The sequence below is a fragment of the Pelophylax lessonae genome (assembly GCF_965119305.1).
Source record: "Pelophylax lessonae genome assembly, chromosome: 11".
Taxonomy (NCBI): domain Eukaryota; kingdom Metazoa; phylum Chordata; class Amphibia; order Anura; family Ranidae; genus Pelophylax; species Pelophylax lessonae.
Genome location: NC_138778.1, coordinates 35,069,975 through 35,091,643, shown reverse-complemented (window position 1 = coordinate 35,091,643; position 21,669 = coordinate 35,069,975). Strand labels below are relative to the sequence as shown.

Genomic DNA, 21,669 nt, shown 5'->3' with positions numbered 1-21,669 from the left:
ACTTCCCACGCGCGACCGACGTAGGTCTACGTCGGTTTGCGCTGGAGAGCCACCCTGCCATAGTAAAAAGGCGGCGGGTGGTCGGGAAGTGGTTAAATGCGTTTTCACATAAAGAGAAATAAATATTTTGATAACACCATGGACAGTTTTTAAGCACTTTTAGCATGCTGCATTTTGGAACAGGAGGAGCCACAGTCGACTTTTTATAAAAAAATAATCAGCTGCAGAGAATATCTATTTCCTAGCAAAGAAGACAGCTAAATAGCATTCTGATTCCATTATACCATAACATTTTAATTGGCTACATTTTGAACAAGAGACAAACCAGATATGTATTCCCGAATTCATACAGCGTGTGTTCAGGGACACGTACCTGCACCCACCTGCATGCAGGGCTTTTTTTCTCAGAAAATAGGTGCAGGAACTCAACCACAATCCCCCAAATTCAACCCCCCCCCCCGCACCCTCCAAACCGCACCAAATAGTGGGTGTGGTCCAATTTCACTAACAGTGGGAGAGTATTAAAGGGGCATTAAATACAAGGAGTGCATTATGTGGAATTTGGGGGTGTGCTATGTGCAGAGTTTGGGGGTGTGCAGCCTGCAGGTTTCGGAGATGCCCTACAAACAGAATATAGAGTTCAGCCTTTTCCACAGCTGCTTACCTCTGCATCCCCCATCCGCATCTCACTTTCACCCCTCTTCAGTTCTAACCTCTGCATTCAGAGACATGTAGACAGCTTTCTTTCATGGCCTAGTCACACCCTGAGATTGCAGTAACATGCTAATGCACTGACAATGCACATTGACATGCTGCATTAATGCATGCACATTGGAGCCTTGGGTGATCATGTATGGTTAATCCATACTACATGCTTATTGTGCTCAGGCATACCTCCCAACTTTTTGAGATGGGAACGAGGGACACCTTTTGGCAAAAACATGCAGGCATAGGAAACACCCCCTGCCATGCCCCTTAAAGGAGAATTTTACAAAAAAAAAAAATTAGGTAAACCCACAAGTGCTTATTTACCACTACTATCCCTTCTACATTGACTTTTGAAATTTACAAATGCAGCAATTTAGAAATTGGATTAAAGGTTTAGACTCGGTTCACATTAGCGCGACTTGTCAGGCGACAAGTCGCACTCCCTCGCGGTCCATTGACCACTACAGGACCCGTTCTAATAGGAGCGACAGAAGTCGCTCCGACTTAGAAAAGGGTCCTGTACTATTTCGGGGTGACCTCGGAGCGACTTGCATAGACTTCCATTATGGGAAGTCCCTGCAAGTCGCTACCGAAGTCGTGGTGCACGGGACTGAAAAGTCGCCTCCTGAAGTAGTAAGGAGTCGTGTCGCGCTAATGTGAACCGGCTCTTCATGTACAACTCTAAAGATCAGACCAAAATGAGGGACAAATGAGGAGGAAAGAGGGACAGAGGGACTTTGTTCCAAATCAGGGACAGTCCCTCAAAATCAGGGACAGTTGGGAGCTATGCTCAGGAGTGCATATCACACAGGGCAGGATACCACAGCCCAGAGTATAACAAAATATTACCTTCCTCTCAACCCACCCAGTACAAAGCTCAGACTTATACCCCCCTCCCCTAAGTACAGAGATGTATAGTAACTAAGTAGAACTACTTCACTACTGTACTTTTTTTCTCCTACTTCCACTTTTACTTCACTAAATTTTTTCAATGATTTCAATACTTCTACTCTGATATTTTTTTTTTGCGCTGCTTAGTTACTCGTTACAATTATAAAAATGACCACTGCCAGAACAGTAGATGGAAGGTTTCATGAAACTCAAAACATGTGTATTATCAGCGCATACTAAAATAAAAGCTACTGTATGTATAAATAAAAGCTGCATTTGAAATAATAAAAAACAATATGATGTTCAAACTTTTGACTTCTTTCTTTAATAACTACATAACACAGTACTTGTACTTTTACTTTAAGTACTTGAGTAGCAATTTTTTTTTTCAAAACTACTGGTACTTTTACTTTCAGTAGCAAAATTTAAAAAAAAAACTACTTGCAATACTTAAGTACAAAAAATGTTGAATACTTTACTACTTCTACTCAAGTCACTTTTTGATCAAGCACTTCCACTTCTACTCAAGTCACTTTTTGATCGAGCACTTGTACTTTTACTTAAGTATGGGTTTCAAGTACTTTATACAACTCTGCCTAAGTATAGAGCTCTCCATACACAGGACAGAGCTCCCTCCCCACCTCCCCAGTATGGAAATCCCCTCCATAGTACAGAGTTCTCCCCTTCCTCCCCTCAAGTACAGAGCTCCCCCCAACAATACAGAGCTTTCCTCCAAACCCCCACCCTTCCCACAGGACCCCACCAACCCATACACAGCACAGAGGTTTCCCCACATACAGCAAAAATGCTCCCACCATTCACCTGAGAGTGCCAGGATGAAGTCCTCAGAAGGAGTAGCGAGGCTGTGGTGTCTCAGTAGAACCTCTTATGGCACTTTTCCACTGCAAGTACCGGCTCGTACCGGCTCGGCTCTACTCGGCCCTGCTTGGCCCGGTTTGCTTTTCCACTGCTGGTCCTGCATGGTATAGTGTCGGAGCGGTTCGGTACGGTATGGTATAGGTTTGCTTTTCCACTAAAGTACTACTAAAGTTAAGTGGGTGGGATAACAACGGGGTGGGATTCTCTGACCAATCAGTGGCTAGTAGTGACTGCATGCAAAGGATTGTGGGATATGGTACCAGTTTGGTACCTGTTGGAACCACAATCGAGTAGGTACTGTTTTTTCAGAGCCGTACCGTACCGTACCGGTCGGTTCCATGCAGTGGAAAAGCAAACCAATACCGTACCGTACCGAACCGTTCCGACCCTATACCATGCGGTACCAGCAGTGGAAAAGCACAAAAGCGTGCCGAACCGGTACGGTTCCATGCAGTGGAAAAGCGCCATAAGTTGCTCGAAGTAAATAGAGCAGAAAACTTCCTCTACTGGCTTCTGTGTTTGCGGTGACAGGTTGGAGAGGACAGGTCCGAGTTCTGACACATTCTGACTGAAAAAGAGCCCTTGTTTTGGTAGTAAAATAATTCATTTTGTATGGAGAAGTACACCTCGGACATAAAAGAGGGATGAGAAATTGAGGTTGCACAGGGGACAAAGAGATTTGGTCTCCAAAGAGGGACAATCCCTCAAAGAGAGGGATAGTTGGGGGATAAGGCTAGAACAACCCCCATCTGCTTCAATATGCAGAGAAAGCCAACACTTTTACTGAAGCTCCATACCAGATGATACCTCAATGTTTCAGAATGCACTGGTCCCCTTTATGAAAGCTGAGTTTTAGTGCGATTTAAAAAATGAAAATAAAAAAACACAGGCACGGTTCTTACCATACTGTGACCAGATTTTCCGGGAGCACCTTTCTGACCAACCACTTAAAACTAAACCCAAAAAATTATACCACAATTTGTCTTCACACCCACAACATCATGGCCCTATTTTTAACATTCCCTCAAAATAAACAAAAAACAAAATAAACCTATTTCAAATGAGAGGAACTAATGGCGCTTTTCCACTGCATGGAACCGATCGGTTCAGGTCGCTTTTGTGCTTTTCCACTGCTGGTACCGCATGGTACGGTGTTGGAACGGTTCGGTACGGTACGGCGGTGCTTTTCCACTACATGGAACCGAACGGTACGGCTCTCTAAAACAGTACCCCCTCGATTGTGGTTCCAACAGGGCCGTACCGGTACCATATACCACAATCCTTTGCATGCAGCCTTGACTGTTTGTTACTACTAGCCACTGATTGGTCAGAGAATCATTGTTATCCCACCCACTTACTTTAGTGGAAACTCAAACCATACCAAACCGTACCGAACCGTTCCAACACCGTACCATGCGGTACCATGCAGTGGAAAACCAAACAGGGCCAAGCAGGGCTGAGAAGAGACGAGCCGGTACTTGTAGTGGAAAAGTGCCATAAGATATGCATGTATTCTTAGGAGGGACACCTTGAAGTTACCAAGAAGAAACAGCAGTGGCTGTCACTGCAAGACCATGCACATAATTAATAAAAACAAAGACGCACTCCTAAACTTGGGGACTGTATCCAGATTTAAGGGACAGTTGGTCAGCCTAATTTGCCATGAACAAGAAGTGTCCTGGTTGCTGTGTTTGGTTGAAATCTGAAGTCCTCTGCTCCCCTGCAGCACTGAAAGACCGCCAGAAGTATAAGGTAACTGATTTATTTTTTTTTTAGCTCACGGTGCGGTGCCCAAAAACGTAACACTGAAAGTTAAAAAACAGTGCATGTGAACACACAAAAAAGTACACATAGGGCATGCCTTTGTTTGCCTCTGGAACAGAAAGGACCCCTCCTTGACCCCATGGGGTCCAAGACTCCGGATGCAGGTAAGGCAGCATACTTAGGTCCACCCAGCCAAAAGTCCTGGCGGACCCCTCTCCTCATAATCAGCTGAAGTCAGCTAATGAGTACGCAGGTGGGGGCTCTCCCAAAGAGAGACACCCCAAAGCAGGGAAGGAAGGAACCTAATAGCCACACATTCCCTCCAACCAATGCTTCAGGGTAGGCACAAGAACCGACACCCTACCAAACTGAGTGATAAAGAAACACAAATAAAAGTGGAGGGTGACACATATGAAGAGAAAATAAGTAAATCAAAAATAAAAAAGATGCTAGTGCAGATGTAAGGCTCGGTTCACAGCAGGGGTCTGGTGCATCCCTGTTTTGCATTTCAGGGACGAATCAGCCCTGAATTTGTACCTTAATTCAGACCTGAAACTGAGCCAAAGATACACAAGACCCCTGTGCAATCTGCTCCGCAGCAGCCACGGAGATGTGTGAACTGGCTCCATTGAGAGCCGGGCACACTCTTCTGTCATGCGATTTGGATGCAGGGAAACCCGCATCCAATTTGCACTAGCATGAACCCAGCCTTATGGCTTGTGGCCTGGTAACATAAATTGCTCTGATCTTGGCCAAAAGGCCTAGCCTATGAGGAGTTGTGCAGAAAAATGCAAAGGTGTCATGGGCTAGTGCGCTGATAGTACAACTTATATATTCCACTGGGGAGGAAAGGGAGGGCATAGTCGCCACTTGACAAGTACCTGTCACAGCTGGAAGATCACTGCATGATGTATTCAGGGGCAGAGGACTTTGAATTTAAATTGAACGCACCATCACATGGGACATTCGTGGTAAGTACCATCCCTTAACCACTTGCCTACCGCCCGCCGCCTTTTTACTGCCGCAGGGTGGCTCGGCTGCGTCCAGTCACGTAGTACTACGTGACTGAAGTGCATGTGGTTTCGGCGGTGCACGCGCGCCACCGGAGCCACGCTCCTGCTGTGTTTAGACACAGTGGGAGGCTGGCTGCGGGAGGAGCCGCTGCCCTCCCGCAATCGTCAGAGAAACCGAGAGAAGACCCGCCTGCTTATGTAAACAAAGCAGGCGGATCTTCTCTCACACAGGCAGGGACAGATCAGCAGTTTCAGCTAAGCTGCTCGCCATCACCAAAATCTGGCTTCATAATTCCGATACTACTTCTCCTGCTTCCCTCTCCCATGGCGGCCTCCTCTGGACTCACTCCCCTAGACCAGGTGGACGGAAGGGAGGTGGAGTGTGAATCCGTCTAGCCCCATACAGCACCTATCAGGTACTTCACCCAGCTCCCTCTCTGACATTCTCCTATTTTGAGGTGCATTGCATTTGTTTATTTTCTCCTGTTTCTTTAAGAATCGCTGTCATCTACCGGCCCCCTGAACCCAGTATCAACCTTCCTTGATGACTTTTCTGCCTGGCTACCCTATTTTCTCTCTTCTGAAATCCCCACAATCATTTTTGGTGACTTCAATATCCCTGTTAATGCCAATACTACTACTGCTTCTAAACTTCTCAGCCTAACCTCTTCTCTTGACCTGAAGCAATGGATACAGGCTCCTACACACTCCACTGGCAACACCCTTGACCTTGTCTTCTCCTATCTATGCACTCCATGCAACCTCTCCAACAAACCTCTCCCACTCTCTGATCACCACCTTATTAGTTTCGCACTCTCCCTGTCTTCCACCTCATCTTCCTTCAACCGCCTAACAGTTACCCGTAGAAACCTTCGCCACCTCAACCTTTCTTTGCTCTACTCTGCTACTGACCATCTATATGACAAAATATCACTGCTGTCTTGCCCCAACCTAGCCACTTCCATCTATAACAGCTCACTGTCATCCTCCCTAGACAAGCTCGCTCCCCTCACTACACGCAGAATTTAGCCCCGAACCCTACAACCCTGGCAAATAGACAACACCAGAAGTCTCAGAAAATTTAGCCGTGCTCTTGAGCGCCTGTGGCGTAAGACTAAGTCTCTTGAAGACTTCAACCAATATAAATCTGCCCTTCTAAAATATTATTACTGCCTCCTCACTGCCAAGCAAACCTATTTTATCACGCTCATCCAAACATTCTCTTCTAGTCCCTGTCATCTCTTCTCTACCTTTAACTCTCTACTCTGTCCTCCACCAACTCCACCCTCTAACTCACTCACTGCCCAGGAGATCGCCAATCACTTCAAAAATAAGATCGATACAATTTTGCAAGGAGATCTCCAATGTGCAAAAACCTCCTCCACTTAACAACCCATAGCCACAGGTACAATCATTACTTCCCTTGTTCCACCCTACTAGTATTAACGAGGTTGCTGTACTTTTATCTAACACCCATCTAATCACCTGCCCCCCCCCCTGGATCCTGCTCCCTCGCACAGGCTACGCACACCCTCTGACTCTATTCTACGCTCTCTAACTCAGTGGTTCTCAAATCCGGTCCTCGGGACCCACCAACAGGCCAGGTTTGCAAGATAACTAAATTACATCACAGGTGATCTCATTTGCTTCTCAGTGATTGCAGTATTCTAGTCTGCATCCCCCAAGGTAATACTTAAAATCTGGCCTGTTAGTGGGTCCCGAGGACCGGATTTGAGAACCACTGCTCTAACTCACATCTCCAACCTCTCCCTCTCTTCTGGCATCTTCCCTAATTCTCTAAAACATGCGCTAGTCACCCCCATCCTTAAAAAGCCCTCACTGGACCCCACCAACCTTAACAATCTACGCCCAATCTCCCTACTCTCCTTCTCTTCCAAACTCCTTGAACAATTGATCTACAACCAATTGAGTGACCATCTGACTAAGAACAATCTTCTTGATCCCCTTCAGTCTGGATTTCGCTCTCAACATTCCACTAAAACTGCTCTCCTTAAACTCACAAACGACTGTGAGGGATTAGCTCGGTGGCGGGTGTGGATGACCCCTTGGGGGGTGCGTTTTCCCAGAGAGGTAGCCGACAAGTGCTTGCAAACAAACAGTGTGGTTTATTAAATGGTGTTTTCTTCACCAGGCTGTATGCAGCAAAACATCCAAAATAAAATAAAACAGAAAATAAATCCTTGCCTCTGTGGGCGGCTACCTTCTCACAACTGGAACCTGCCTAAGTGTCTGTCTCCAACCTACCGTCGGGCAGACTTCCTTGTCCTACAGCGGACACTCAATAGTCCTTTTATAATAGCTTCACAGGGCAACACAGTCCTTTTGTTTCTTTCACATCAACAGTTCGTCTTCTCACCTTTGAGACGTATTCACCCTTGGTTACCGTCCCGGGCACACATCACTCCGGGGGGTCTTCTCCCAGGCCCACACATCCTGTCGGGAGGCACACGCTGACTGTCCTCCTGCTCCCAGCCCACATGGCTTCAGGACACAGCTTCTGGAGGCAGCAAACAATAGGAATTTCTCTGAACAAATTATAGAGCCTTAACTCCCTCATTCTGAACAGGTGAAGGCCTTTCAACTTCCTGCTGGCTAGCTCTGTAGCCAACACCCTAAATTAATTAATGGACTTTCTAAATCAGGTAGAAATGTATCTCCTTCCTGTGACTACATTCCCAGATTTAGCTGACTTCCTGTTACACGACCTACTAACAGCAAACACCAATGGACACTATTCTGTACTACTCCTCCTGGACCTTTCCGCTGCCTTTGACACAGTAGACCACCCCCACCTCCTAAAAAAACTCCACTCCTTTGGCCTCCGTGACTGTACTCTACACTCGTTCTCATCCTACCTATCCCAACGCACCTTCAGTGCTACTTACAACTCTACTACCTCCTCTCCTCTTCCTTTCTCTGTCGGGGTCCACCAAGGTTCTGTCCTTGGACCACTCCTTTTCTCAATCTACACCCCCTCCCTGGGTCAGCTGATTGCCTCCCACGGCTTTCAATATCATCTCTACGCTGATGACACCCAAATCTATCTCTCCACTCCTCAGCTCACTCCATCAGTCTCCTCACGCATCACCAGCTTACTAACAGACATATCAGCCTGGATGGCACATCACTTCCTCAAACTCAACCGATCCAAAACCGAGCTCATGATATTTTCTCCCCCACGGTCCTCCTCCCCTGATTTCTCTGTCAACATCAACGGCACAACTATTAACCCGTCCACCCATGCCAAGGTCCTAGGTATAATCCTGGACTCTGAACTATCCTTTCGTCCACACATCCAGTCACTGTCCAAAGCTTGCTGCCTCAGCCTCCGCAACATCTCCAAGATACATCCCTTCTTAACCAATGATACCACAAAGCTTCTAATCCACTCCCTGGTCATCTCTCGTCTCGATTACTGCAACTCCCTTCTCATTGGCTTACCTTTAAAAAGACCATCCCCCCTTCAGTCCATCATGAAACTGCTGCCAGGCTCATCCACCTTGCAAACCGCTCTGTGTCTGCTACCCCTCTTTGCCAATCCCTCCAATGGCTGCCACTCAACCAACAAATTAAATTCAAGTTACTAACCATAACTTACAAAGCCATGCATAACTTGGCGCCCAGCTACATCACTAATCTGGTCTCAAAATACCAACCAACTCGTTCTCTTCGTTCCTCCCAGGACCTCCTGCTTTCTATCTCCCTTGTCACCTCTTCCCATGCTCACCTCCAGGACTTCTCCCGAGCTTCTCCCATCTTCTGGAATGCTCTACCCCAATCTGTCCGACTATCTCCTACTTTGCCTACTTTCAGACCATCCCTGAAAACACATAGGCATTAATTGATTTTACTGTTGTGTATGAGCTTTTAATGAACCCTTAATAAAAAGGATTGGTACTATTATAAGAGGTATACTCTAGTTCAGTGTTTCTCAACTCCGGTCCTCAGGGCACACTAACAGGCCAGATTTTAAGTATTACCTTGGGGAGATGCAGACTAGAATACTGCAATCACTGAGCAGCAAATGATATCACCTGTGATGTTTTTCAGTTATCTTGCAAACCTGGCCTGTTAGTGTGCCTTGAGGACCGGAGTTGAGAAACACTGCTCTAGTTTATGTCACTTTAGCACTTTATTGATATTCATTTACATATTTTATATGCACATTTTTGTATGGCAAGATATGCGCTGATAATTGAAGTATAACTTCAAGATATTTATACATTATCCTTCCAATAGGTGATTGTGAGGTAGCTGCAGTCTTGTTTATCCCCACATATATATATATATTTTGTTTGGGGATTTTAAGTAATTTTCTAACAAAACATACTGTTTTTTGGCCCAGACCTGAAGTGGTTAAACTATACTTTAACCCCTGAAAGCTGGAACAACTCCTGGTAATCATGTACAGTCAGTAACTCTGCATTTATAATATGACTAACAATGTGTATTTTAGTACTTACAACACACAAGTAGTGCAATACTGCAATCACACATTGTGCCACCAGATGTCGCTGTTGGTAGTGCAGAGAGCGGCTCAGGCTGATGACGTCGCTGTGTTGTCTCCTGTCCTCTGTCAGTGGAGGTGCCCATGTGTGATCGCTGTGTGGTGTGCAGGGTGCCCGGATCACCTACTGACCTGTCTTCTGTTTTATAGGGATATGCAAACGTGAGTATACCTGTGTGTGTGCTGTAATACGAACTACTAAGTACTTGGAGACTTGTGTCTTGGAGGAATGTCTGCTCACAGGGCAAGGGGCAGCTAAACCTGCAAGGAGGTCCATAGAAGGGCATGGCTACTAAATGGGGACATGTACTGAGAGGGATGCAGGGCTGCTGCTGCTGCTCTGTTGATAATGCTATCTGCCTGGCTCCTGGCAGAAGTATGCAGTAAGTGAAGTCAGAGTGGATCAGAACTCCTAGGTCTGCATATGTGTGTCAGTGACTTAAAGCGGAGCTCCACTGGCTTTTGTGTTTATTAAAAGTCAGCAGCTACAAAAAGTGTACCTGCTAACTAATAAACACTCACCTGTCCCGCGGTTCAGCGATGCGGTCGGGGGGGGGGGGGAGCCTCGGTTCTCTCCGTCTTCTCCTCATGGCGCCGGCATCACTACTGTGGGCACCCGGGTGTGACAGCTTGCTGCTTCACAGCCGGGTGCGCACTGCGCATGCGCTTCGAGACTGGCCAGGCAATCTTCTGGTACCTGTGACGGGTCCCAGAAGATTGCAGGGAGGGAGGGGGAGAGGAGAACTTCTGCCCGAGCCGCCTAGGTGGCATGGGCGGAAGTGGGAGTGGGTACCTGTCAAAACTAGGTATCCCCCCCCCCCCCAAAAAAAAAATGACATGCCAAATGTGGCATGTAAGGGGGTCAGGACCACTTAAAGCGGAAGTTCCACTTTTGAGTGGAACTCTGCTTTAAGGGATTCTGATTCAGTAAATTTTCAGAAAATAAGTTAGCAATGGCAGGCTCTATACCTCTTTAGGCCTCTCTTAAAGTAGAACTATAGGCAAATATATATATATATATATATATATATATAATTTTTTTTTTTTTTTTTTTTACAAAGATTTTTATTGAATGTCAGGCATAGGCATACAACAAGTCCATGTAAATAAATGCAACAGAAAATGGAACACATAATCAAGAATAGAAAACCGCTTGAGAAACAAATGTAAAGCATAACCACATCAAAGATGTCATAGGCATATGTATATGTACAATAGAGGACAAATGGGTGGGGGCAAATAGTCCCCCACTAGCAGGCAGCAAACATTACTTTTCCCTTCAAGCAAATGAGAAGGGTATGATAAACATACCGAAGGGAAAGAACAGAAAAAATAAAAAAAATAACAACAACAAAGCGAGTTCCAGTGACTATGGGTATATATATATATATTTCATTTTGGATAGAGCAAGGGAGGGTTATAACCCCTGCCAGATTTTATTTCGGCATCTGTGTCCGATGGTGGAGAATTTTCTCCACTTCCTGTCCCATTGCCAAACAGGAAATGAGAGGAAATCTCTGCAAATGAAAGGAATTCCTCGGGGACCCCCCCAGGTCACCAGAACTAGTGTCCCCATTGGAAGATTACTTTTCTGGGGACAACCTAAAATTTGTGATTTTCTTTTACTTTCACTTTCATTGATGATGGTAAATATGACAAATAGAGAGTGTTATTCTCCCTAATGGGGGCAAAGAAAGCAACACAAGTTGACAGGAGTTCTAATCCTTCCCCACTCTATTGAAAACAAAAGAAAAAACGTTTTCTGTTTAGTTATACTTTAAAGTGGAGTTCCAGTAATTTTTTTTTTAAAAAAAGTGTAGCTACTGGCTTTTAAAGAGGTTGTAAACCCATAAAAATTATAATTTTTTTTTTCCAACCTGAAAGAGAAACACATAATGAGCTAGTATGCATCGCAGCCGGTGACGTTACCAGAGCCCGTGCTGTAAATGGCAGCTCCCGTGCGCATGAGTGGGAGTGACATCATCGCGCACCTGGCCACTCATGTAGCTGGAGTAACCCAGAAGGAAGACTAAGGGAAGATGTCAGCCATCTCAGCGGTGACAGCGCAGTGCTGGAGGGCTTTGTTCTAAGGTAAGTCTCTCATAATGTGCTAGTATCTGATGCATACTAGCACATTATGACAATGCCTTGCAGGGGATATTTTTTTTTTTTTTTTTACATCAACTGCGGTTTATTACCGCTTTAAGGTATGCTATGTGAATGGGAACAGGAACATATAACTGTAATAAAGTAGGTGTTATCCCAGTTTCTCTGCAACATTAGAAATACACTAAGGCTTGGTAGCATCATGCATAGGTTCCTAACCCGTGGTACGTATTCCTCAGGGCAACATCCATAAGATCAAGAGTATGGAAAAGCACTGGTTTGGTCTGAACTTAGGTTCAGTCTGAATTCAGAAGTCACTCCTGCCAAATCAGCACCCAATCAGTCGTTGCCAGCAGCGGCACGTAACAAAAGGACAGGGATGCTGCTGACATCATTGACCTAATATGGCCATATTAGGTAAATGAGGTCACTAGCCCTCCCGTCCCTTTGTTACATGTGGCTGCAGGTCAGGGAATGCCTCGCGGCCGCAGTAGCTGCTTTGGCGCTAAATTGATGGAAGTGACCTCTTGCTTTCAGGTTCGGTCCAAAGCTAGGTTCATACCAAACCCATGCTCACCCCTATTCAAGAGGTCCTTCTGAGATACTTTGCACTGAGCTTGGGAAACAGGCAAGGGCCTATGCACACAGCACGAACTGTGTGAGTAGCGGGCTCTGTAGGCAGAGTACTGACTGAGCCAAGCAAAGACTAATGCAAGGGTGTCCTCATTGATGGCTGCCTACACAAACCTATAAAAAGATCCATTCAAGGATTGTGCTAACAAGTTGTTGCAGGACACTTTTGCATCTTCTTCCTTCACTATCATACTTGTTCTGGGGACACCTTATTAGGCTAGGGTCCTAGAAAAAATCTAATTTCTTTATAAATTTAGGCCAATATGTATTCTGCTACGTATTTTTGCTTAAAAAAAATCCCAATAAGTGTATATTGATTGGTTTGTGCAAAAGTTATAAAGTTTACAAACTATGGGATTTTTTTATTTATTTATTTTTTTTTGTACTAGTAATGGCAGCGATCAGCGACTTCTAGTGGGACTGCTATTGCGGTGGATATTATGACACTTACTGACACTTTTTTTAGGAACCAGTGACACTAATACAGTGATCAGTGCTAAAAATATGTACTGTCTCTGTAATACTGACACTGGCTGGGAAGGGGTTAACATCAGGGGTGATCAAAGGGTTGACTGTGTGCCTAACCAGTGTTTTACTATACTGTGGGAGGTGCTTTTACTAGGGGAGGAGATGGAATTTATTCCCTGCTTTGCAGAGACACAAACTCCACCCCTTCCCCCCTATCAGAACAGAGATCTGTTTTTTTAGTTTTCAGTTTGGTGTCTCTGCTCAACAGTCGGCGGGTATCAAGTACCCAGTACCCATCAATCCGCTTCCACTGTGTGTAATTACAGTAGTAGCGAGCCCCCGGTGGCGCACATGCGCGCCCCCTACCTGGATGTGCAGGGTCCTGTATGTGTGTGTGTGTGTGTGTGTGTGTGTGTGTATATATATATATATATATATACACAAACGTAATGCGATGGACGGAAAACAGTTAATAGACTTCTGGAGTTCTGCTTTAAATGCAAATTGAAGTGATTTTATATTTATCACCATTGTTCTGTTTACTGGAATGTTAGTTTTCTTTATCTGTTGTAGTTAATCATCTTTTTCTTTGTGGATTTTTGTACTTTAGGCATTAGGCGCCACCAATGGAACCCTTAAAGTTATCCCGCCTTCTTTCCCGAGCCAAAATCTTGCTGTCCTGGAGGCTTTTATCTACCAGTGTCTCCAGCTCTCAGAAAGCTGCGACGAGGAAGGAAGAGTTCAGTTCCAGGCTGGGTGCAGGCCCGAATCTTAAAGAGTTTATTGCTAGCACTACTCCAGCAGCGGCTGTGCCTCCACCCATAGAAGAAGATGCACCTCATTATATCATGGACTGTTTTTCACCACCAGTGAATAATAAAGGTTTGTTTAGTGGACCGAGAGAAAGAATAGTCTCTCTTACACAGAGCTTTTTGTTAACCTGGCTTTAGGAAAATGTTATTTCTTTTAAGTTAAAACGGAGTTCCGGCCTTGATAACAACTTTGCATCCGCTTGCTTTTTTTTAACCTGGATAGTTTATTTATTTATTTTTTTTATTTACTTACCTTGTTTTTAAGGCTCCGTTCACATGTAGGCGTTTTGGGGCGTTTTTGGGGAGTTTTTCTGCTCTAGGGTCAGCTCTCAAAATGCCCAACAAGACTAAGGGCTCTTTCACACGGTCCGCCTCCGTAGGCGGATCCGTGTTGCTCAGCGGGGATCGATCCGCGATCCCCGCTGAGCCAGGCGGATGACAGCTCCGTCTCCGCTTGCAGAGCGGAGAGGGAGGTGTCTCAGCACCCGCTGCCCTCTATGGGGGATCGGATGAGAGCGAACCGCTTGTCCGCTCTCATCAGATCCGCTCCGCTCCGAGTACTGAACGGATGGAAAAATAGGGTTTCCATCCGTCCAGATTTCAGCACAGGATCGGATGCGGATGGCAGCGGGTGTCAGCGGAGGTGTCTCCGCTGACACCCGCTGCCCCATAGAGCTGCATGGAGGATCCGATCAGATCCGCCTAAAAAACTGACAGGCGGATCTGATCGGACCGCCCGTGTGAAAGAGCCCAAATCCTATTCATTTCAATGGCCCCCTTTGTGAGCAAAACGCCCAAAGCTCAAAAAAGTATATGAGCTTCTTTTTGGGCAGATTACAGGCGTTTTCCATTGGTCTCTATTCAATCTAAAAACGCCTGCACAAAAAACGCTTGTAAAAACGCCTGTAAAACGCCTGCAAAAACGCCCATAAAAACGCCAGAAAAAACGCCCATAAAAACGCCTGTAATAGCAACGCCAAGATGTGAACGTAGCCTAAAGAAAATATACTCACCTTCCTTCCTCTTCCTCCCTCTGCGGCCGAGGCCCGCGCCATCTCTTCCTGCTTGCATTGACTCCTGGGAGCCGAGCCTCATCACTCCCAGGAGTCAATGCGCCTGCACCGGCCCTGCTTGTCACTTCCGGGGCAGGCGCATCATTCCCTGCTAAACAGCTTCTGGGCATGCCCAGAAGCTGTGCAGGGATGACGCGCCTGCCCCGGAAGTGACAAGCAGGGCTGGTGCAGGGCATTCTAAGACTCCGACGTCACCGAAGAGGATCTCCGGCTTCAGCTACCCACACCTGAGATGGCAGCGCTGGACAAGAAATTTTCAAGGTAAGTATTTTTTCTAAAAGGTAAGTGCGACCTGGGACAGTTCAGAGGCTATTGTTGCTGAAATGCACTAGCCCTGACTATACCGGGGGTATTTTTAGCTAAAAAATGTTTTTCAGGGTGGAACTCCGCTTTAATATATTTTTAAGGAATTTTCTTTTTTTTTTTTTTTTACAACAGAAGCACTAAAATCATCTAAATTGTATTCCTGTCAGTTCAGCTCCCCTGCTCCTATTTTCCAGAAGTGATTCAATAATTCCTACAGCCTTTAATTACTAATGTAACAATGCTGGTACCCCTGGAGGGTCCAGCTGGGTGAGCTGAACAGTATAGAGAATGACTTGCATGGCTTTAGGGCTTCTATAATATTGAGGATGAATTGCTCCACAGTGTCAGCAGCTACCTGAAACTCTGGGGGCAATTTACTAAAACTGGAGCACTCAGAATTTGGTGCAGCTGTGCATGGTAGTGAATCCGCTTCTAACTCTAGCTGGAAGCTGATCGGTTTCTCTGCAGAGCAGCACCACATTTTGCACTCTCTAGTTTTAGTAAATCCCCGCTTCTGTGTCTGCAGAGGCCTGAAGAGTGGGAAAAAAAGCAGTGTTTATATTCCTGGGAGGAACAGCTGTTTAATTTAGTAGAAAGAAGGGAGATCCCACCCCCTTTTCTCCCTTGGGAGGAAAAGGGATGGAAACAATAAGAGAGATTTAGAGGTGCTAGGCAGAAATTTGCACAGAAGCAATTAATAAAAACAATATATTTTTATTATTTTGTCATCAATAAAAAATCATTACCATTTAATAGTGAAATAGCAATACATTCTTTCACATGGTGTACCTCACTGAACATAAAGTAGTAGTTGAAGCAAATGTGGGTAATTCATGATCTACGCGTTTTGCCCAAAGCTAGGGGCTTCTTCAGGATCCAAGACAGTTGAATTAAGACCACTTCAGTCATAGGCAAAAAATGCCAGACAATCTGGAAGATGGAGATACCAAGAATTATAGTTTACCCAAGTGAAAAACACCACAGAAACGATATAAAATCAGTGTCATCAATAGCAGCGTGTGAATCGACCAGCTAGTGGAAAATCTATACGAATCTGAAAACATACCACACCCCAAGTAGGAACGTAGCCCAAGATCCCACTGCCGAGTAAAGTGAAACAGCTGATCCACCGACACACGCCGGCCCCACGCACCGCCTGCATTCATACAGCTGTTTAATTTATTTCAACCACTGCTAGCAAAAACAGATGTACAGCAGCTGTAAAGATCTTCCTGCACCTCCGAATGTGTACATACATCTAGGGACAGATGCACAGCTATGGACACACATAAGCTTTACAAGTTTAAAGGATAAGTTGAGCTTTGGAACAAGTTACATGTTCCAGCTCCTGCACCTTCTTCTGCTCCCCACACCCACTGTCACTTTTTAAAAGTAGCGTGGCTGTGCGTGGCTCTGCCCACAAAGCTGCATCATTCATTCACCGTTTCCTGTGAATGAATAAATTACAAGTACTGTCCGCCACCGCGCCAAATATACTTGTAGGTTGATAAACTGTGTGCATGCTGATCATCTTGCCCGTAGTTCATTCACATTAACTACAGCTCATACAGAGGTACAGGCAACAGAGCTGTAGGCAGTTTGTGCAGGGGCCTGACATTGCACCTGCAATCAGCTGATCGCGGGTGCAATACTTTTTAGGCTCCTGTTTTAAAAAATAATAAATGCACTTTTTTTGTAACCTGCAAAAAGATGTGTGTTTATTATTTTTTCATGTAAAGGTGAACCTATCGTTTAATGAAAAGCAACAGAATACAAGCTTATGCTAAGATACTTAAAGCGGGGTTCCGGTCTCGGGGTGGAAATTTAGATAAAAATACCCCCGGGACAGTCAGGGCTAGTACATTCCATAATGGAAAGCCTCTGAACTATCCCGGGTCGCACTTACCTTTTAGAAGAAATACTTACCTTGAAAATGTCTTGTCCAGCGCTGCCATCTCAGGTGTGGGCAGCAGAAGCCAGCGCGTCCTCTTCCGTGACGCCGGAGTCCCACAATGCACTGCACCGGCCCCGCTCGTCACTTCCGGTGCAGGCGCGTCATCCCTGCTCAGCAGGGAATGATGCACCGGCACTGACGAGCGGAGCCGGTGCAGGCGCATTGACTCCTGGGAGTGATGGCGTTCAGCTCCCAGGAGTCATCGCAAGCCGGAAGAGACGGCACGGGCCGCGGCCGCAGAGGGAGGAAGTGGAAGGAAGGTAAGCAAATGTTCTATAACAAGGTAGGTAAACAAAAAAAAAATTAAAATCGGGAGTATCCATTTCTTTTTCAGGTTAATGTCCGCTAGCGGATGGCCCAAAGTAATTTTTGAGGCCGGAACTCCGCTTTAACTACAGCTCTGCAATGACAGCTCATACAGAGGTACAGGCAACAGAGCTGTAGGCAGTTTGTGCAGCGGCCTGACATTGCACCTGCAATCTGCTGATCGCGGGTGCAATACTTTTTAGGCTCCTGTTTTAAAAATAATAAATGCACTTTTTTTTTAACCTGCAAAAACATGTGTGTTATTTTTTCATGTAAAGGTGAACTTAGCCTCCGTTCACATTAGGTCGCTCCGACTTTGGGGGCGACCTGTGAAGGGCGCGACTTGCACGGACTTCACATAATGGAAGTCAATGCAAGTCGCCCCAAAGTAGTACAGGACCCTTTTTCTAAGTCGGAGTCCTGTACTACACAATGGGAGTGTGAGGACCGCGACTTGTCAGGTTGACAAGTCGCGGTCCAAGTCGTACCAGTGTGAATGCGGTCAATGAAAAGCAACAGAAAACAAGCTCATGCTAGGATACTTAATTGCAAAGAAATATACATAATGAAAGTAATAACAAACGCAATATATGAAAATAAGATGGTTATTTAATAAATGAATTACTGTTTTAACAAAAGCAAATGTATCGATTTAATATTTGGGGGCATTTGATCTGTTTTAAAAATGTGATGCTGTAGAGGGCGATCTGTATGCTGAGTGTAATTAATATATATATCTTTATTTTCTTAGTATATTTTGAGACATATGGATGTCAGATGAATGTGAATGATACAGAAATCGCCTGGTCTATCTTACAGAAAACTGGATACGTCAGGATTAATACAGCAGCTGAGGTAATAAAACCACTATAGAAACATTGCAGGTATCTATGGAGATCTATTTAATGTCCATACAGCACCATTTTTTTAACCACTTCAGCTCCGGAAGGTTTTACCCCCTTAATGACCAAGCCATTTTTTTGCGATTCGGCACTGCATTACTTCAACAGCTGCACAGTCGTAACCACTTACCGCAAAGTGACGTAGAGCTACGTCGGCAAACTTTGCGGTGTTATACTGGGGTGATGCCTCTAGCTAGAGGCACCATCCCGGTACTGTGGTTTAGAGCCGACGTTCAGCTTTCCGTCGGTAACGACCGATGCGGCTCGGGAGCCGCTCGATCGTTACCCGGGTGAGCGGGAGGGGACGTCCCCCCTCCCGCCGCCTTCCATGACTTTGCCCGGCCTCACGTCCGCCGGCTGGATGGAGTCCCGATCTAAGCCGGAAGCGGCTTCGATCGGGTCTCCGATGACGTAACCCGGAGGCGGCGTCCATGACGTCACTTCTGGGTTACTCTGCTGCAAAAGGCGGCAGATTTAAAAAACGGCTATATGCAAAAATTCAGTTTTCGGCGTTTTGCATACATGAAAGTGTAGTGGAGGGGCCGAGGGTCTTTTAGACCCTCAATCCCTCCATAAAGAGTACCTGTCACTACATATTGGTGTCAGCAATAAAAGTAATCCCAAAAAGCGTATTCTAATTGGTTTGCGCAAAACTTATAGCGTTTACAAACTATGGCATACATTTTTGGACTTTTAATTTCTTTTTTTGGTTTTTATTAGTAATGGCGGCGATCAGCGATTTTCTTTTTTTTTTTTTTTGCGGGACTGCGACATTGCGGCGGACAAATCTGGCACTTTTTGAACCAGTGACAACAATACAGTAATCAGCGCTAAATAATATGCACTGTTACTGTTTAAATGACACTGGCAGGGAAGGGTTTAACACTGGGGGTGATCAAGAGGTTAAATGCAAGCCTAAATGTGCTTTCTAACTGTGGAGGGGACGGCTCTGTAAAAGGCACACAGAGATCGGTGTTTCAGTTTAGCTGAAACATATGATCTCACTGTGCCTGTGTGACAGGAGAGCCACCTGCTTTGTTTACATAGGCAAGCAGCTCTCCTGTCAGTTTCCCAGAAGATCACGGGAGGCCGGTGGCGATCGAGCCCACTCCTCCCGCGGTCTGGCTCCCACTGTGGCTAATCACAGCGAGACCATGTACATGTGCGTGAATATGCGCAGCCAAGCCGCCCTGCCGCAGTAAATATGCGGCAAGTGGTTAATGGACTTGTGCCTTTCATATGGGTTTGGCATATATTGCCAGTATACCAAGTATCTTTGAATTAGTCTCCAAACGTTTATTGAAGTGATCACATCACAGCTTAAAATTGTGATGTTTCGGGGCCGCACAGGATACCTTCATCAGGCTTGTGACACCACATTCCTGATGAAGGGGAACCACACTGCCCAAAACTTTGCAATTTTATGCTCTGATGTGATCACTTTAGTAAATGTTTGGTTGCTATATCAAGGATCGATGGTGCGCTGACAATGCATGCCTTAAATTTTGTGTCAATACAGGTTCCCAGCTGGTAGTTGCTTGAAGCACCCACTTATTACAAATTAATTTCTAGGAACATGTGCTATGGGAATATTTTATTTGGGTTTCCATATAAGTTTGAGTTAATTATATCACAGTTGGAGATATTTTGGTTCCTCTGTTCATAGGACATATATACGTGGATAGTGAGTGTTTCAACCATTTGCCCACGCATAACTGAAATATCAGCTTTGGAAATCCTGAGCTTGGTTTTTGAGTTATGTCTACGTACAGTTTGTTACTTAACCTCTTCTTGACCGCCTGCCGCAGTATAACTGTGGCAGGGCGGCCCTCCTGCGCGAACCGACGTAGTTATGTCGGTCGCGCGCCTGCAGCTATTTTAGATTTGTCATTAGCGCCTTTAATGTACCCTTTTGGGTATTGATTCTCTCTTTTTATTTTAGGCTGATGTGATCCTTCTGGTTACATGTTCAATCAGGTAAAACCTCCATTTTAAACTTTACATGTGTTTTCTTTACCATAAAATATCCTAAATACTATAAGAATTGCACTGTCAATCAAATTTATGTTTTGGGATGTGCTAACCAGTGGGGAAAACACAAATGATGAATGAGAACAGAAAAAGACTACTCTGTATATGGTTAGCATTAGCAATGCTATGTAGGTTATAATCAACCTTTTTTTATACAGACTTCATACATAAACAATGCATTAGAGAGGAAGCATACAAAGTTCATTAATCACTTCTGGACCGGAAGGTTTTATCCCCTTAAAGGAGTTGTAAAGTCAGAGTTTTTTTTTTTATTTTATCGTAATACATTCTATGCATTAAGATAAAAAAAAACTTCTGTGTGCAGCAGCCTCCCCAGCACCCCCTAAGACTTATCTAAGGTCCATCTGTATCAAGCGATGTCCATGAGTCCCTCAGCCGTCTGGGACTCTCCCTGCTGATTGCCTGAGACACAGCTGCAGCGCCATTGGCTTCCGCGGCTGTCAATGAAAGTCAGCTAGCCAATCAGGAGAGAAAGGAGGCGGGGCTGAACGGCAGCTCCGTGTCTGAATGGACACATGGAGCGGCAGGTAAATACATATTCGCCAGCACACCAAGGTTCTTGCAAAAGCAGTCCAAAACTTTTATTCAAGTTACGATCACTTCAAAAAATAGTGCAACGTTTCGGAGCCACACAGGAAACCGAAACGTTGCACTATTTTGCACCGGAACGTTGCGGCTCCGAAATGTTGCACTATTTTTTGATGTGATCGTAACTTGAATAAAAGTTTTGGACTGCTTTTGCAAGATCCTTGGTGTGCTGGCGAATATGTATCTAATGTAACTAATGTATCTATGTTACTAATCCAGTTGCCAACTGGTGATCACTTCAGCACCCAACATACACGAGCCTACAAACCAGGAAGGTGTGCGATAGGAATATGAACTATACATGGAGCGGCAGCTCAGCTCAGTTTAAACTTGTTCACACGTGTGGGTGATGCGAGTGACGGAATCAAACCTAGTCCCGCACCTGCAACCACCCGCAGCCCAAACACGCTGCTCTTTTACAGAAGCATGGAGTTGCCATTCGTTCTTATTAGCACATTTGCAGGTGCGGAAAATCGCACGTTGCAAAAGCACCATGCAATTTCCCTGCAGCTGCGTTTTTAAAAAGGTGCAGGGACCTTTTTCCTGCAATTCTCGCAGTTACAGCAGTTCATTTAATTGAATAGGCTGATGTGCCCACACAAACGCAGGCTGTACTAAATGCATAGGTGTGAACCAAGCCTTAGAGTGTATTTCCACATTTGCAGCCAAGTTGGGATAACACATAC

At 45.3% G+C, this 21,669-nt stretch overlaps 1 protein-coding gene across 1 annotated transcript in view; it reads left to right on the top strand.

Annotated features, from left to right (window-relative positions):
* The first annotated feature begins 13,590 nt into the window (after positions 1 to 13,590).
* CDK5RAP1 (CDK5RAP1 mitochondrial tRNA methylthiotransferase) overlaps positions 13,591 to 21,669 on the top strand; it is a 42,630-nt gene continuing 34,551 nt past the window's right edge. Inside the window, exons 1-3 of the mRNA XM_082272351.1 lie at positions 13,591 to 13,872; positions 18,193 to 18,296; positions 20,286 to 20,320. Coding sequence (XP_082128477.1) covers positions 13,617 to 13,872; positions 18,193 to 18,296; positions 20,286 to 20,320 — 395 coding nt within the window. The 5' untranslated portion in view covers positions 13,591 to 13,616. The remainder of the gene's footprint in view (positions 13,873 to 18,192; positions 18,297 to 20,285; positions 20,321 to 21,669) is intronic.